Below are 13953 nucleotides of genomic sequence, written 5' to 3'. Positions count from 1 at the left end.
GCTCACACCTAGACTGCTTCAACTTTTTTTCCCTAGTTGTATCCCTCCAGTCATAGAACAGACTTACTTTGGAAAGTTCTGTGAGTCAAACCTGACATAAACTGTGGACTTAGCTAGATACATCAATTTTCAATATAAAACAGACCACAGTGCTTGGGATACCAGGGGAACATGAAGACTCACAGGCCAGTTGTCTCAGCAATTGTTTCTTAACTTAATTTGGGCATCATTCAATAAGAAAGGAGCACCAAACCAGACTTGACACAAAACAGAGGCCTGAAGATATAAATAACTCAAATAAAGCAAATTGAGACTACCATCTCATTAGTAATAGGAGAGAAAGTAAGATGAAGAGTAAGAAGAAAAGACCAGACTGTGAACTTTTGAAGGGAAATATTGTTTGTAAGTGAGAGACACCAAGTAAACTCGAGTTCAGTGAGATGCTCAGTGGAGGCAACATCGCAACAAACACACAAAACAGGAGCTATTTATTTATTTTGAAAGAATTATTTATTTTAGAGGGAAGGGGAGGGGCAGAGGGAGAGGGAGAGAGAGAGTCTTCAGCAGACTCCCCGCTGAGTGTGGAGTCCAATGTGGGACTTGATCTTCAACCCTGAGATCATGACCTGAGCTGAAGGCAGATTCTTTTTTTTTTTTAAGGTTTTATTTATTTATTCATGAGACACAGAGAGAGAGAGAGAGAGAGAGAGAGAGAGAGAGAAGGGGGGGCAGAGACACAGGCAGAGGGAGAAGCAGGCTCCATGCAGGGAGCCCGATGTGGGACTTGATTCTGGGTCTCCAGGATCACACCCTGAGCTGAAGGCAGCGCTAAACCACTGAGCCACCAGAGCTGCCCTGAAGGCAGATTCTTAACTGGCTGAGCCACCTAGGCACCCCCAAACAGGAGCTCTGTAAAGAAAAAGTAATGGTGAGATGCTTGACAGATAGAAAATGCCACCTGAGTTCGATAAGAAAGCATAGACGGGAATCTAAGATGGTAAGTGGGGTTGCATTCTAGATCTTTCCCTGACGTATTGTAACCATGTGCATTGGTGATACATTTTTCATGAGTACTTCAATCCTAAAAAAAGTCTTTCACAGGAGGGTATCTCAAGAAATAGATGAGTCCTTTTCAGAGATTATAACTCTCATCCTGGACTAAGACTTTCATGCTGATTCCTTTGCGAACAACCGAAGCTCCAGAGAGCATGGGGTCACCCAGGGCGTGTGGCATTTTCCTATCTAGGCTCTCAGATAACTAACCAGAAGATTAATAAAGAGAATGTAGACACTTCTCTAGGGACCTCTGAAAACATACTTGGGCTTGGCCTCGTTTGTTTATTGCCGTGTATTCAACAAAAAATGTTAGCCAGTGTGCTTGCTCCAAGCATTTCAACATTAATCTTTGGCTCAACAGGCTGGTTTAAGAAACTGCTCCTCCAAGCTCTGTACACCTCTGGTAGTTGTGTGCCTGGAACACCAGAGGTGAAGACATGGTGAAGTGGTGAGTTACCTCCAGTCACTTCTCAGTAGCATTATTATTATTATTCTGGAAAGCAAATGAACGAACATTATTAGAGGTCTTTCATTTGGAGACTTTTAACTCATTCATCGAGTGCCTCTGTTGCATGAGGCACCATCCCAGGCACTCAGAATGCAAACCTGTGCCCAACAGAGGGGTCTATTTCCAGCCGGGTGACCTGAGTGTCATGATTTACTGGGTGGACTCCTGTCATAGCTACCTGGGGTCAGCAAAGAAAAGGTAAGTGACTTGAGAGTGTTTGGTTTGATTTGTTTTTAAATGTGTTAGTTTTACTTCCTAAGTGGACCTTGTGAGTCTTTCTCTCTCTCTCTTTTTTTTAATCAGAAGAAGTGACAGAGGAGGCTGTCAGGTGCAGAGCTTGATGTAGCCCGTGGAACTGGCCTTTCCGGCTTTCTCATCTACTGCTTGTGTGGCTCCCGGCAAGTGTCTTAACCTTCCTTTGCTTCACTTGCATGAGCTGCCTGCACAGCAAGGATGACCATAATGGGACCCACTTCCCAGGAAACGTCAGGAGGATTAACTGGGGTATGTCTGTGCCTAGCGGGTTAGCAAATACCATCATTGGCGAGCCAATCACCAAGCCACACTCATCTCTCACATTCCTGTGACTCTAAAACCATTAGTTTTCTCAGATGTAGAGACTATCCATCTCAGCTTCCATATAAAGCAGGTATTGTTAGCACAGAGAGGAGATGGGAATGATTCTCCTTAATTTCCTTAGTTTTCGATTTGCAATTCAATTCCCTTACTGCTACATGAAGTATTTAGCCACGGGCTCCCTTGCCCAAGGACCCAATATCTTTCTAGATGCAATGGATATGACATCATCACTTTCCCTCATCATAAGTTGGTACTAATGATAAGTGACCAGAGGGCATTACAATGTGTGGAGGTTGCTGTTTTTCTTTAACTGTAGGAAGACTTGACCAGAGCCTGCATTTTGACATTAAACCTGAGGAAATGAAGATTCAAAGATCGTTTCTCGAACTAGAATTTCTCGAACCAGATCACCATGCTTAGCCAGAGTTTCAAAGAGAAAGATAATAGGGATTTTTTTTTTTAAATGAATTTTTCAACAACCTGGAGGTAGGAAAAAAGCCACAAACAATGTGGTGTGAAGCAGTGTGAATTAATTTTGGACAGCTTGCTCAGGATACAGCCTAGTGGTAGTAACTTTCTTCTCTGCTGTAATTAGGCAGAAAATAATCTTTTCTTTATTAACTTTCCTCCTGATCTCCTTTGAGGAAAGATTCCAAGGTCTGTTGTCACCTGATTGCAATGTCCCTAAGGTAACTCACTGGTATTCTCGAGTTTGATTACAGTAAATGGGACAAGTAAACCAATGCAAATGCAAGAGGGCAACCACTAGTTCTTCCCAAGCTACCGGCAGATCTTATAAGGTGTATGAGTTCAGAACCAGACTGTGGTGGTGCTTCTTTTCAATCCAATCTGTAAAGCACCATGATCTGATTGTTATCTAGAACTCCAGTGGACCTGCCATATTCCTTAAATAGCACCTGGGTGGCTCAATTTGGCTCCTGACTCTTGGTTTTGGCTCAGGTCATGATCTAATGGGTGGTGAGACAGAGCCCCTGCATTGGGCTCCCCGCTCAGCAGGAGGTCTGTTTGGGATTCTTTTCCTGTGCCCCCCCCCCCCCACCTCTGAATGGCAGCCATGGCTGAATGTTGTGGAAATAATGTATTGCATCTTCTAGAATATGATGTCTACCAATTAATGTTACTCCAGTGGGACAGTTCAGGATTTGGGAAACTTCTGCAAGTTTACACAGTGAAGCACGAAGGGAAGAGACTCTGGGAAGAAGAAATGAAATTAACTAAATAAATCCTAATTTGGAAGGGAGAAAACTGACAAATGGGAGAAAAATGCAAATGTCAGAGGCAAATACTTTCCTCTTACGTCTATGTCTTCTCATAATATTTTAGGACCCAGATTATATATGGGCAGCTAGAGCTGAAAGATGAGTAAGAAAAATATCTTGAATCCTACTGGAATATCATGTTCTACATTATTTTATTTTTTTCCATTCTTGGAGAAATAAACAAAAAATACTCTGTGAACTAATTGCCACACAAGAAAATATACTGATACATGGAAGAAGAAAGTGTACAATCATGTTCATTCTGAACTACCTGCTCTTCCTCACTCCTCCCTAGGTAACTCCTAATTTTTCAGGGGAGAACCCTTTTTTGGGTGCCGGGGAGACTGCCTGTAATCCTTAGCACCAATTTCCTGACTGGTGAGTAGCATTAGTCATGCATCCTCCTCATGCCCATAAATGGAGGGCAAGCCCACACTGATGCTATCAGACGAATTTAAACAAGGCATGTTCTGAGAGAACCCTCAGAGCCAGACTGACAACACTCCTGCAGCAAATTCATCTTCGACAGAAGCATGGGTTTTGTTTCATCTTATGCCTGGGTGCACACTGCTAACAGATGTGTAGACCAACATTCAGGCTGTGAATCCATAGGGTGTGGAGACCTCCTACGGTCACGTTCAGCTGGGGCATCACTCGATGTGGGGAAGTGGAGGTTCATACACTCAGTGTTAAGAAGAGAATCTATTTCTTTTGATGAATAGTCTCCTCTTCATCTTCGATTAGAGCAAGCAGACATTCCTTCCTGCCTTGCTGCCTTCCTTTAGCGTTCAAACATCTGGGTGCCTACATAAAGGTCAGACATTGGGCTTCTGGCAGAGCAACCTTCTTAAGAGGAGTTAGGACCATTTTCTCCATCCCGCTGAGCAACACATAATCTCAGCCTATTTTAAAGCAGGGTTTATGAGAAGAGAATCAGCATTACCTCTGACTGCCTCACCCCACTGTTACTTTTGCCATTGTTAGGTAGTATGATGTGGTGGAAGGAGCAGTCATTGGAAACCATGGGCTTAAATTCTACCACCAAGTAGCTGTGTGACAGTGGGCAGTTTACTTAGCCTCTCTGGGTCTCGCTTTCTGCTTTTGGAAAAATGAGTGGGAGGGACTTAAGATTCCTTCCATCTCTAAAATTCTTTTATTCTATATGGCAACACATTCTGCAAAGTTTGCTCTGTGACCAGAATTAGTCTGTGATTTCCCAGCTCAAGTTTTTCTTTGCCCTCTTGGACTGTTGAACCAAATATGAATGAGAAGCAACAACATTTTGTCACAAGCAACAAATTGTCCTTCTACAGAACGACCTTTGGAGGTCAGGCCGCCCATTGCAATATCTAAATCCAAAGGCAATGGTATGACCAACTCGCGAGCTGGCAAGCTGCCACGCCAAAGGATGGAAATGGTCGTAGGCAGCCAAGATTCTTGGCCGGTACATTTTTAATAAATGTAGAAAATAAGAGCAGCATTTTCCACTCGGATTGCTTAATTTGGTGCCCATACCATTGGAATGTTTGCTGTTAGGATAGAGATGATGTGATAGATCACTGAGTGCGGGATGGATTAAATTTCACAAACGAGAAGTAGGTTATGGAGTCATCAGTAAGGCATTTTCTGGCAGGAGGTGGTCTGAGTCATTACAGCAAAATCTCCACCCCCTTTCGGCCCTTTGTGAGAGTTTTCCCTGAAACCTAAGCTCTGCTGGATTTATTGTGGTGCTGTGAATGGATGAAGGCAGATTGGTGTGAGTGCTCTGTGGTCGAGTATGTCTTATTAATACTTCCCCCAAGATGGTTCGGTGTGTCTTATTACTTTTCCAAGAAAAAAGCCTCCACAGCAAACGGTCTTTGGTTAATTTGGAGGCGAATCTTTGAGGGGCACGCGTTTTAACAACATAAATTACGGTGAGTGTTTATGGCAAGATGATGAACCTCATAGTTGGTAGCTATGGCAAGAGGATGGACCTCATAGTTGGTAGCTATGACAAGAGGATAGACCTCATAGTTGGTAGCTATGGCAAGAGGATGGACCTCATAGTTGGTAGTTATGGCAAGAGGATGGACCTCATAGTTGGTAGCTATGGTAAGAGGATGAATCTCATAGTTGGTAGCTATGGCAAGAGGAGGGACTTCATAGTTGGTAGCTATGGCAAGAGGATGGGCCTCATAGTTGGCAGCTAACGGGGCCCAGTGCACTAACTCATCCAGTTCTGGAGCTCCCTGCCTCCGTCTCTGCTTGCAATATGGCAACAAGGACAGTTGACTGGCCAGGGTATTATCAGTGCTTGGAGATCCCTGAATACAATACTCTGTGGCGGTAAGCTGTAATTAGCTGCGTGGGTGGAAATTAGTGTTCTCCAAGTATGCTCTGTGAAAGCAGCCTCACGGAGCTTGTGCTTCCCACCACCACCTGAGGCCACCCTGGTCCTCTGCCATAGCTCCAGGTCACTGCTTCTCTAGGGCTGCTGGTTTGAGGCTGCAGGTTCCCAAAGGAAAATCACCCGGTATGGAGTCTGAAACCAGGCAGCTTTTTATAGTTAAAACTGGGCCGCACAGTTCCATTACAGAGGAGTCGGGCATTGACCAGGCATGACTGTCACTTGCTGGCTTTTCTTTTGCAAGTGTAAATGATCTCAAGTGTCAGAACTACAGTTGGAATTGTACCTCCATCTTAAAATAACACACCAAAACTTTTGAATCGGTTCCTGGAGTCATGCTAGGTCCTCCATTTTGGACAGGATGGTGCGGTACTGGGAACCCGGTGGTTTCCATCGCAGCCACCTTTTGTACAGTGGACCCCCTCCGCCTCCCCTTCCTCCTCCTCCTCGGGACTTCAGGATGCCTGTCACTTGTCCAGTCTGAATTCTTACTTGATTAGTAGATTTGCTTTTGGAGGCCGATCGCCTCCTACACCATCAATTCTGCCTCCTTGGAGGACGGCCCCCGCCTCCGGGCTCTCCACGAGTTTGTGGCGCCCACACTCCGCAGTTACCTTTCAAAGCAGGTGACCTGGTACCCAGTAAAAGACGGGACCCTAGACCCCCCCCTTGTCGCGGGGTTCCCCCCCCGCCCCCGCCCCGTGCCCCACCCCGGCGGCAACTCCCCTCCCCCCCGCCCTCACCCCCGCCCCCACCCCCGCCCCCACCCCCACCGCTCGGGATGAGGTCATACCCGCCCCCGGTGCGGCGCGCAGGCCGGCCCAGAGACAATGCGGCCCCGGGGTCGCGATTAGGCGTCCCCCTCCCGCGGCCCCCCGCGGCCCCCGCACCCCCCAGCACCTCCCTGCAGCCTTCCGCACCTCCCACAACTCTCTGCACCTCCCCGCAGCCGTCGTAGCCCCCTGCACCTCCCGCGGTCCCCCGCACCCCCCTGCACCTCCGGCAGCCTCGCAAGCTCCCGCAGCTCCCCCGCACCGCCCGCAGCCCCCCGGCAGCCCGGCCGCGGGGAAGCGCAGGCGGGTGGGCCAGAAGCCACAAAGCCGATCAGCCGAGCGCGCTCCGCAGGCCGGCTGGGCCCGGGGGCCGGCCCGGGGGCGCTCCCGCCCCGCCCCCGCCCCCGCCCCGGGGGGAGGGAGAGAGGGAGAGGGAGGGGGAGAGGGAGAGGGAGGGGGAGGGGAGGAGGAGGGGCGGCGAGGGGGAGGGGGAGGGGGAGGGGCGGGGCGGGAGCGAGGGCGGCGCCTGCGTGCTCCCGGGCCGCGCGCCCCGCCTCCCCGGCCCCGCGCGGCGCTCGCGGCTCTCCTCCGCGGCAGCGGCGCCGCCTGCACTCGGCCCGGCGGCGGGCTCCCTCCCAGGGCGGCCGGGCGCTCCCGCAGCGGGGACGACGCTTCCCCCGCCCTCGCAGCCTCCGCCGCGTCTCCCGCGCTCGGCCGGTGCCGCCGCTTTGTGCGGGGCCATGGTGTAGCGCCGGCCGCCGGAGGAGGAGCCGCGCGCCGCCCGCCGCCCGCCGCCCGCCGCCCGCCGCCCGCCAGCCACGTCCCCGCCCCCGGAGCACAGGCCCCGGCTCCGCGCCCCCCGCGCCCCGGCCGCCGGCACCATGAGGTGAGGGCTCGCGCGCGCGGGGGCGGCGGGCCATTGTGCGGCGGGCGCCGCGACCCCGCGCAGGCCCCCAGCCCGGCGGGCGCCGCCCGGCCTCGCCGCTCCCGTCCCTTTGTCCCTCGGGCCTCGCTCCGCACCGGCGTCCCCGAGGCCCTGCTCGGCCGGCCCCCTGCCCCCGCCCGCCCCGCGCCCCGCGCCCCGCGCCCCGCGCCCGCCCGGCCGGCCCCGAGCGGGGATGGGGATGGGGATGGGGCTGGGGCTGGGGCTGGGGAGGGGGCTGGGGAGGGGGCTGGGGAGGGGGCTGGGGAGGGGGCTGGGGAGGGGGCGCGGGCCCGGCGTGCGCGTTGCCGGGAGACGGGTATTGTTCCGGGCGGAGGTGAGGAGTCGTGAGCCTTCCTCCCGGCGGGAGCCCAGGGGCGGGGGGCGGGGGGCGGCGGAAAACTTTGCGCGCCCGGCGGGTGCGGGGAGCGCGGGAGGGGCCCGGGCGGGGCGGGGGCCGCGGGGCGCTGCGGCTGCGGCTCCCCTCGGCGGCGGGGGGCGGCGGGCGGCGGGCTGCGGGGGGCCGCCCGCTCCTGGGGGGCTGCGCGCCGCCCGCCGCGCCCGGGGCCGCGACCTGGGGAGCCGGCCGGCCCGCCCGCCTGGGGGTCCCGCGGGGCCTGCTCGGGCCGCGAGGGGGGCTCCCGGGGCGCGGCGGCCCAGCCCTTTTGTGCTCGGCGCGACGGGCCAGCGGCGCAGAGACCCTCCAGATTCCCGTCGCCGTGGGAGAAAATGTCATGTCATTGGGATTCTCGCTCCGTTTGAGTAGTTTCCGTCTTAAACGCTAGTTTTCTTTCTTTTTTTTATTCCTCCTCCCAAGGTTGAACACTTTACCATTTTTGTGTTTAAGATGTATTTTTGAGTGATCTCGCTCGGCTTTCCGCTTCAGCTTGCTGGGAATTTGAATGAGCTTTTCTCTGATTCCGAGTTAGGAAGCCTGATTTTTCTTGGCCTTAAAAATACGGATTTCTGAGTGACCCCTTTTCCTTAGTCATGCCACACAACTTATTTTCAAATGTGATGGGTCCGTTTAAAATGTAATTATGACCTGCACACCCGGAAACATCATGTCTGTGAAATTCGGCTGGAAAAACTTGAACCTTGGGTTGGAGTATATAGTTCTTTATCCGGGTACTGACGTCCTTGGAAACGCAGGAACTGTAATAAAACATAGGTAACGATATAGTTTCTAATACCAGGGAGTGTTCATTTTTGCTTGAAACACTCAATGCTGAAAGGAGTCTTGCAGGCCAGAGGTTACAAGTCCTCCCCCCTCCCTCCGATTTTGGGGTAAATTTATGTCAACATTGAGAAATGTAAAACAGCAAAAACTGGGGTATTTTAAAATAAAATCATCGTAAAGCTTTCTGATTCAGAGGTTATGTACTAAAAAAAAAAAAAAGTTTTGGGTATTTGCTGAAGTTTGATCACTATCATGTATAGTTGCCAGTCTGTCACAGGTAAATTATTCTTCACTTTAAAAGTTCCTTTTCTAATGCAGAGTAATTTGTAATTTCTAAGCTCCTGCTCTGTGCCTTACTAAATTTGGAGAAGGAAGTTTGCACTGATGCTTTCCAGTAGCATAAAAACAGAACATGGTGCACAGGTCTGAAAGGTTTGTTCGGGTAGTCCACAGCAATTCTTTGTAGGCTAATTTTGAATAATTTAAGAGCACAAAAGAGGATCAGCTTTTCACTTGGTAGGGATTGGATTATTTGCCAGGTGGTTGGTGCAGCTCATGTGTACGCATTTCCTTAGATCCCTGTAAAAGTAGGCTGCTTTGGTATGGAAGTAAAAGGTTCTTGTGCTGGTTGCAGAAAGCTTTGGGATATTTCGGTGTTAAGAAAGGGCTTTTCAGGGTTGCATTCATACTGGACTTCATCTCAATGATGCTTTTAAGTACTGAACGACATAAGTGTTACCGTATCGAGTCTTTAAATTATATTAAGGAGTAGTTCTGATGGTTTAAAGTCCATCCAGAAATAGGAATGCATGGGCAGGAATTTCCATTAAGTTGGTCAGAATTCCAAAGAGAGGATATGATGAATATGTTGCCATTTAAATATTTGTGATAAGATCTCTCAGATGACTTCAATTTCAGGAATAGTAGGCTCCCTGGGTGTAATATTCCTAGGCAGAATGGAACTGGATAATGCTTTACATTCCTGAGACAGTCTTAAAGGCATTCTATACATGTAAAAAGCTGTATATGGAATTACTGGCTAATACTTAGTTTAAGGAAGATTCTTTAACAAATGTCTTCTTGTATAAGACAGGGAAAAGGTGGAGGCCCAAAAAGCTGGTAGTTTTGTTAGCTTAACATCTAGCTCCTTGGGTCTACTATTTTTCATTTATGTAATGTTGCAAAAAATGTTGCAAAATGATGATTTGTGTTTGAGGTAGGTATGTATATATGTAATATTAACAGAGTGTAGGCCTTTTTTAAAAGATTGCTTTTTTAAAATGATTGCTTTTTTATTAACTAGCTGGTTACTCAAGAGCTTTTTCTTTTTTTTTTTTTTTTTAATTTTTATTTATTTATGATAGTCACACAGAGAGAGAGTGAGAGAGGCAGAGACACAGGCAGAGGGAGAAGCAGGCTCCATGCACCGGGAGCCCGACGTGGGATTCAATCCCGGGTCTCCAGGATCGCGCCCTGGGCCAAAGGCAGGCGCCAAACCGCTGCACCACCCAGGGATCCCAAGAGCTTTCTTTTTAAAGATTTATTTATTAATTTTATTTAGAGAGCAAGCACACGGGTGGGGAGGGGGGGTCAGAAGGAGAGAATGTCAAGCGGGCCCCTACTGAACACAGCCCAGTGCAGGGCTGATCCCATGACCCTGACATCATGACCTGAGCCAAAATCAACAGTCGCATGCTTAATGGACTGAGCCACCCAGGGGCCTCAAGATCCTTTTTTATGGAAGAAGGAGCTTATCTGATGTAACACAGTTGCACATAGGCTAGTAGGTAAGAAGAGCCTGGAAGTTTTTGGATTGACATTCTTGGGTCCTGCTGTGCTTCCACTATTCTGTGACTTTTGCATGTTAAAAAGGAAGGGCACCTGTAAGGTTGTGAGGCTTCATGGAAGCCACTTACTAGCTGGATAACCTGGACCTAATTACATGATTTCACTGATCCACACTTTAAAATATGTAAAAATGGGGAGACTTATTGCCTGGGTGGTAGTGAGGGTCAAATGGCAGTGGAAGAGAAGATGCTTTGTATGCTTTATGGCAGCGTACAATTATGTTCCTCTTGTTTTCAGGGCTTAGCTCTTAGACTAGTTCTATAAAACTTTTGGGTAGTTTGCTTTACCTTTCTAGGTCTTTTCTAGTTCACAGATGTCAAGTGGGTTATATTTTGCTTATCTACTCCCCCTGATAGTGGCTCCCTTGTTGATAGGGACATAAATGCAATCCTGGACTTGGCGGGAGAGAGTGCATGATGTTCTTTCTCATCATCAGGGTTTGATTGGGACATGTGTGGTCCCACACAGTGGCAGCGGGAGTGTTTCCTGAAATGCTCCTTATTTGATCACCTAATCTGGCCCTGCTGTCTTTTATTTCGTAAGTGAGGAAACTGATCTTTTACATATCTTCCCGTGTGGAGTGTTTGAGATACTTGTTATGATTTTGTTGCCTTCCTTTATGGTAACGATAAGCTTTAATACACATTTTAGAGCGTGGTAGGATCAGGGCTCAGAATATTCAGGATTTGCTCATTAATTAAGCAGACTGGTAAAAACGGAGATATTGTTTTGTCACAGGATTGTGATGTTGTCAAGTGTCAAGTGAGATACCTATGAAAGGATGCAAATACTAGTGTCTGTTCTCACTGGTCTTCATTTATACTGTGGTTTTTGGATGTGTGACTTTCCCACAGAGGTTTATTTTAGGGGCAGGAGCCAAATTTGCATTTTTGGTGGAATGCCAGTGCTTTGTATTTAGGCATCAGTTTGTGTTTTAGGTGTTTAGTAAGTGAATCAATCTTGAGTAACAGTTTGGATTAATGGAGAAAATTTACTGAAGTTTGTATGGTATTCAAGGTTTTGGATACCTAGCTAGCCCGGTTGGAATAAGCATAATAAGTAGGCAGACCCCATTTGGCTGGTATAGAAGAAAGGACATCCCAGACTGATGGTTTGGGTTGTTTACCCTACAGCCAGCTTAAATCTAGGGTGATTGTGTAACTTGTAAAACATCCAGTCTTTATCATGGATGTAACAAGGATTTGGGGAAAATGTGATTTCAATTTTTATGTGATTGTGAGGGAGAAAGAGAAGTAAACTCTTTCTGTGTCACTTAAATCCACTCTCCCTCCCAATTGATGGATGGGATTGGGTGTAAATAAAAGTTAAAGGAGAGTCTGAGGGCAGCCCCGGTGGCACAGCGGTTTAGGATTTAGTGCTGCAGGGTGTGATCCTGGAGACCTGGGATCGAGTCCCACGTCGGGCTCCTTGCATGGAGCCTGCTTCTCCCTCTGCCTGAGTCTCTGCCTCTCTCTTTCTCTTTCTCTGTGTGTGTCTCTCATGAATAAATAAATAAAATCTTAAAAAAAAAAAAAAAACCTTTAAAAAAAGAAAGTTGGGCTGTCCCTCAGTAGGTGGTTCCCTAAGTAAAGTCTTAGGAAGCTTTCTGGAGTAGAAAGCAAGGGAATTCTTTGTCAGCCTCCTGGGATGTGTCCCAGATTTATCTACCTCCCAGCCAATCCCCTGTGTTCCCATATACTCTGTATATTTTTTTGTTTTTGCATTTATTACATTGTTTTATAAATATCTGGATCTCTCTGTCCCTTTTCCTGTAAGCTCCTTGAGGGCAGGGGTGGCATTTTTATATTTATGGTATTGTAAAATATTTAGCAAATAGTGGATGCTCTTGGCTTTGGCCAGGGTATCCTTTTCCAGAATCTGTGTGCTGACAGTGACAACCACCATTTTTGGAGCACCTGTAACATTCTTTAGGTTGTACTGGGTTCAGACCCCATAGTATTTGTTACTTTGATTCAAACAGAAGCCAGCATCTGGGCCACAGGGAATTACTGTAGTAGAGTTTGTCTCTTATTCAGACACAAAGCTCAGAAATGGCCAAAAAGAGTGTGAGACTGGTTTGTCTGACTCCAAAGCCCTTTGGAGGATACCATGATCATGCACTGTCTCATTACATTCTGAGTTAGAAGGGTCATCATTCTGTTTTTCAGTCTTTCTGATCATGGGACTTGTAAATATTTTTGAGCACAAAGCTTTTGTGTGTCTATTGGGTTAGCTTATTTCTGCTCCGTTTAGTGCATCCTTTGCATTCTTACCAGTGCTTAAAATAATACCAATAATGGGGTAGTTTCTGATACTCATGAAGATGTCTTTCTCAGCTCAGGCTGCTATAACAAAAAATACCATAGACTGGGTGGTTCAAACCACAAAAACTTATTTTTCTCAAAGTTCTGGATGTTGAGTGTCTGAGACCATGGTGCCCGTGTGGTGTGGCTGGGTTCTGGTAGGGCTCTCGCTGTCCATAGGCAAACTGCCTTCTTGCAGTGTTGTCATGTGGCAGAGACACAGGGACAGCGATCCCTTTTCTTCTTCCTATAAAGTCTTATAAAATCCAGTCCTGTGGATTTAGAGCCCCACCCTTATGACCTCTTTTAATCCTGACTACCTCCTTAAAGTCCAGTCTCCAAATGTAGTTACATCATGGATTAGGACTTCAGCCTATGAATTTTGGGGGGCACAGTTCAGTCCACAGCAGAAGGTACCCAGATTTTTTTTGTCATTGGTAGAACTTTGATGGAAAAGCTACCCTTACATTTAGGCAGTTTACAGACAGGTTTTCAATAACTTTATGTTTGAATGTTATTTGCTAAAGAACATAAATGAGGGAGCTGATTTATGCAAGAGATCTAATATTTTTTAGAAATTTCTGTACATGGGAAGTTTCTGTTTTATAATGATTGTAATAAATTTAGTTAACAGGTAGCTTTTCCAAAGAATCATTCTGGTGTGAAGCAGTGTGCTGCATGTATTGGAGTGTACAGGTTGCCTGGCAGAGGGTGAAGTGGACAGGCTTTCAAGTCAGCCTGAGTTTGGGTTCTGTTTTGACGTGTGCCAATTCGTTGATTTTTGAGTAGGTTATAGTTTGAGATTTGAATTTCTTCTGTAAAATGGAGATACTTTTTGCATTATAGAATTGTTGGGAAAATTAAATTAGAAATTCTGTAAAACCCTGGCGCTGTCTTCGGCACATAAAATGGACTTAAGAAGAGTAAATCCCCCACTTCTTTTCAGTTTGTGTTAACCATGTGAAGAACCGTGTGGAGTGGTACAGCTGCGTTGGAACACAGCCTGGCAGTTCCTTAGAAAGTTAAACACAGAGTCACTGTTGACCCAGCGGCTACGCCCCCAGGTACAGACCCCCAGAGAAACGAAAGCGTGTGTCCACGTAGAATCTCGTACC

The 13953-nt window shown here is 47.9% G+C and overlaps 1 protein-coding gene and 1 long non-coding RNA gene across 12 annotated transcripts in view; one reads left to right on the top strand and one right to left on the bottom strand.

Moving 5' to 3' along the window:
• Positions 1 to 581: 581 nt before the first annotated feature.
• On the bottom strand, positions 582 to 6485 carry LOC144315944 (uncharacterized). The gene is made up of 3 exons (XR_013381678.1): positions 6305 to 6485; positions 1319 to 1549; positions 582 to 909 (listed from the first exon to the last, which is right to left on the bottom strand). It is a non-coding gene; the product is annotated as an uncharacterized LOC144315944 (long non-coding RNA).
• The window catches only part of ENAH (ENAH actin regulator), a 144723-nt gene continuing 132357 nt past the window's right edge, over positions 1588 to 13953 (top strand). For 2 of the 11 annotated variants that reach the window (XM_077901292.1, XM_077901293.1), the window contains exon 1: positions 1612 to 1762. In XM_077901292.1, the coding sequence (XP_077757418.1) occupies positions 1629 to 1762 (134 nt within the window). In that variant the 5' untranslated portion in view covers positions 1612 to 1628. Of the gene's footprint in view, positions 1763 to 5570; positions 5752 to 8235; positions 8679 to 13953 lie in introns of those variants that run through there. The other 9 variants (XM_077901296.1, XM_077901294.1, XM_077901286.1 and 6 more) reach the window with 8 other exon arrangements.

Source organism: Canis aureus, chromosome 6 (genome assembly GCF_053574225.1).
Source record: "Canis aureus isolate CA01 chromosome 6, VMU_Caureus_v.1.0, whole genome shotgun sequence".
NCBI classification, from domain to species: domain Eukaryota; kingdom Metazoa; phylum Chordata; class Mammalia; order Carnivora; family Canidae; genus Canis; species Canis aureus.
The sequence above is the reverse complement of the archived record's forward strand: the minus strand, read 5'-3'. Positions and strand labels throughout refer to the sequence as shown.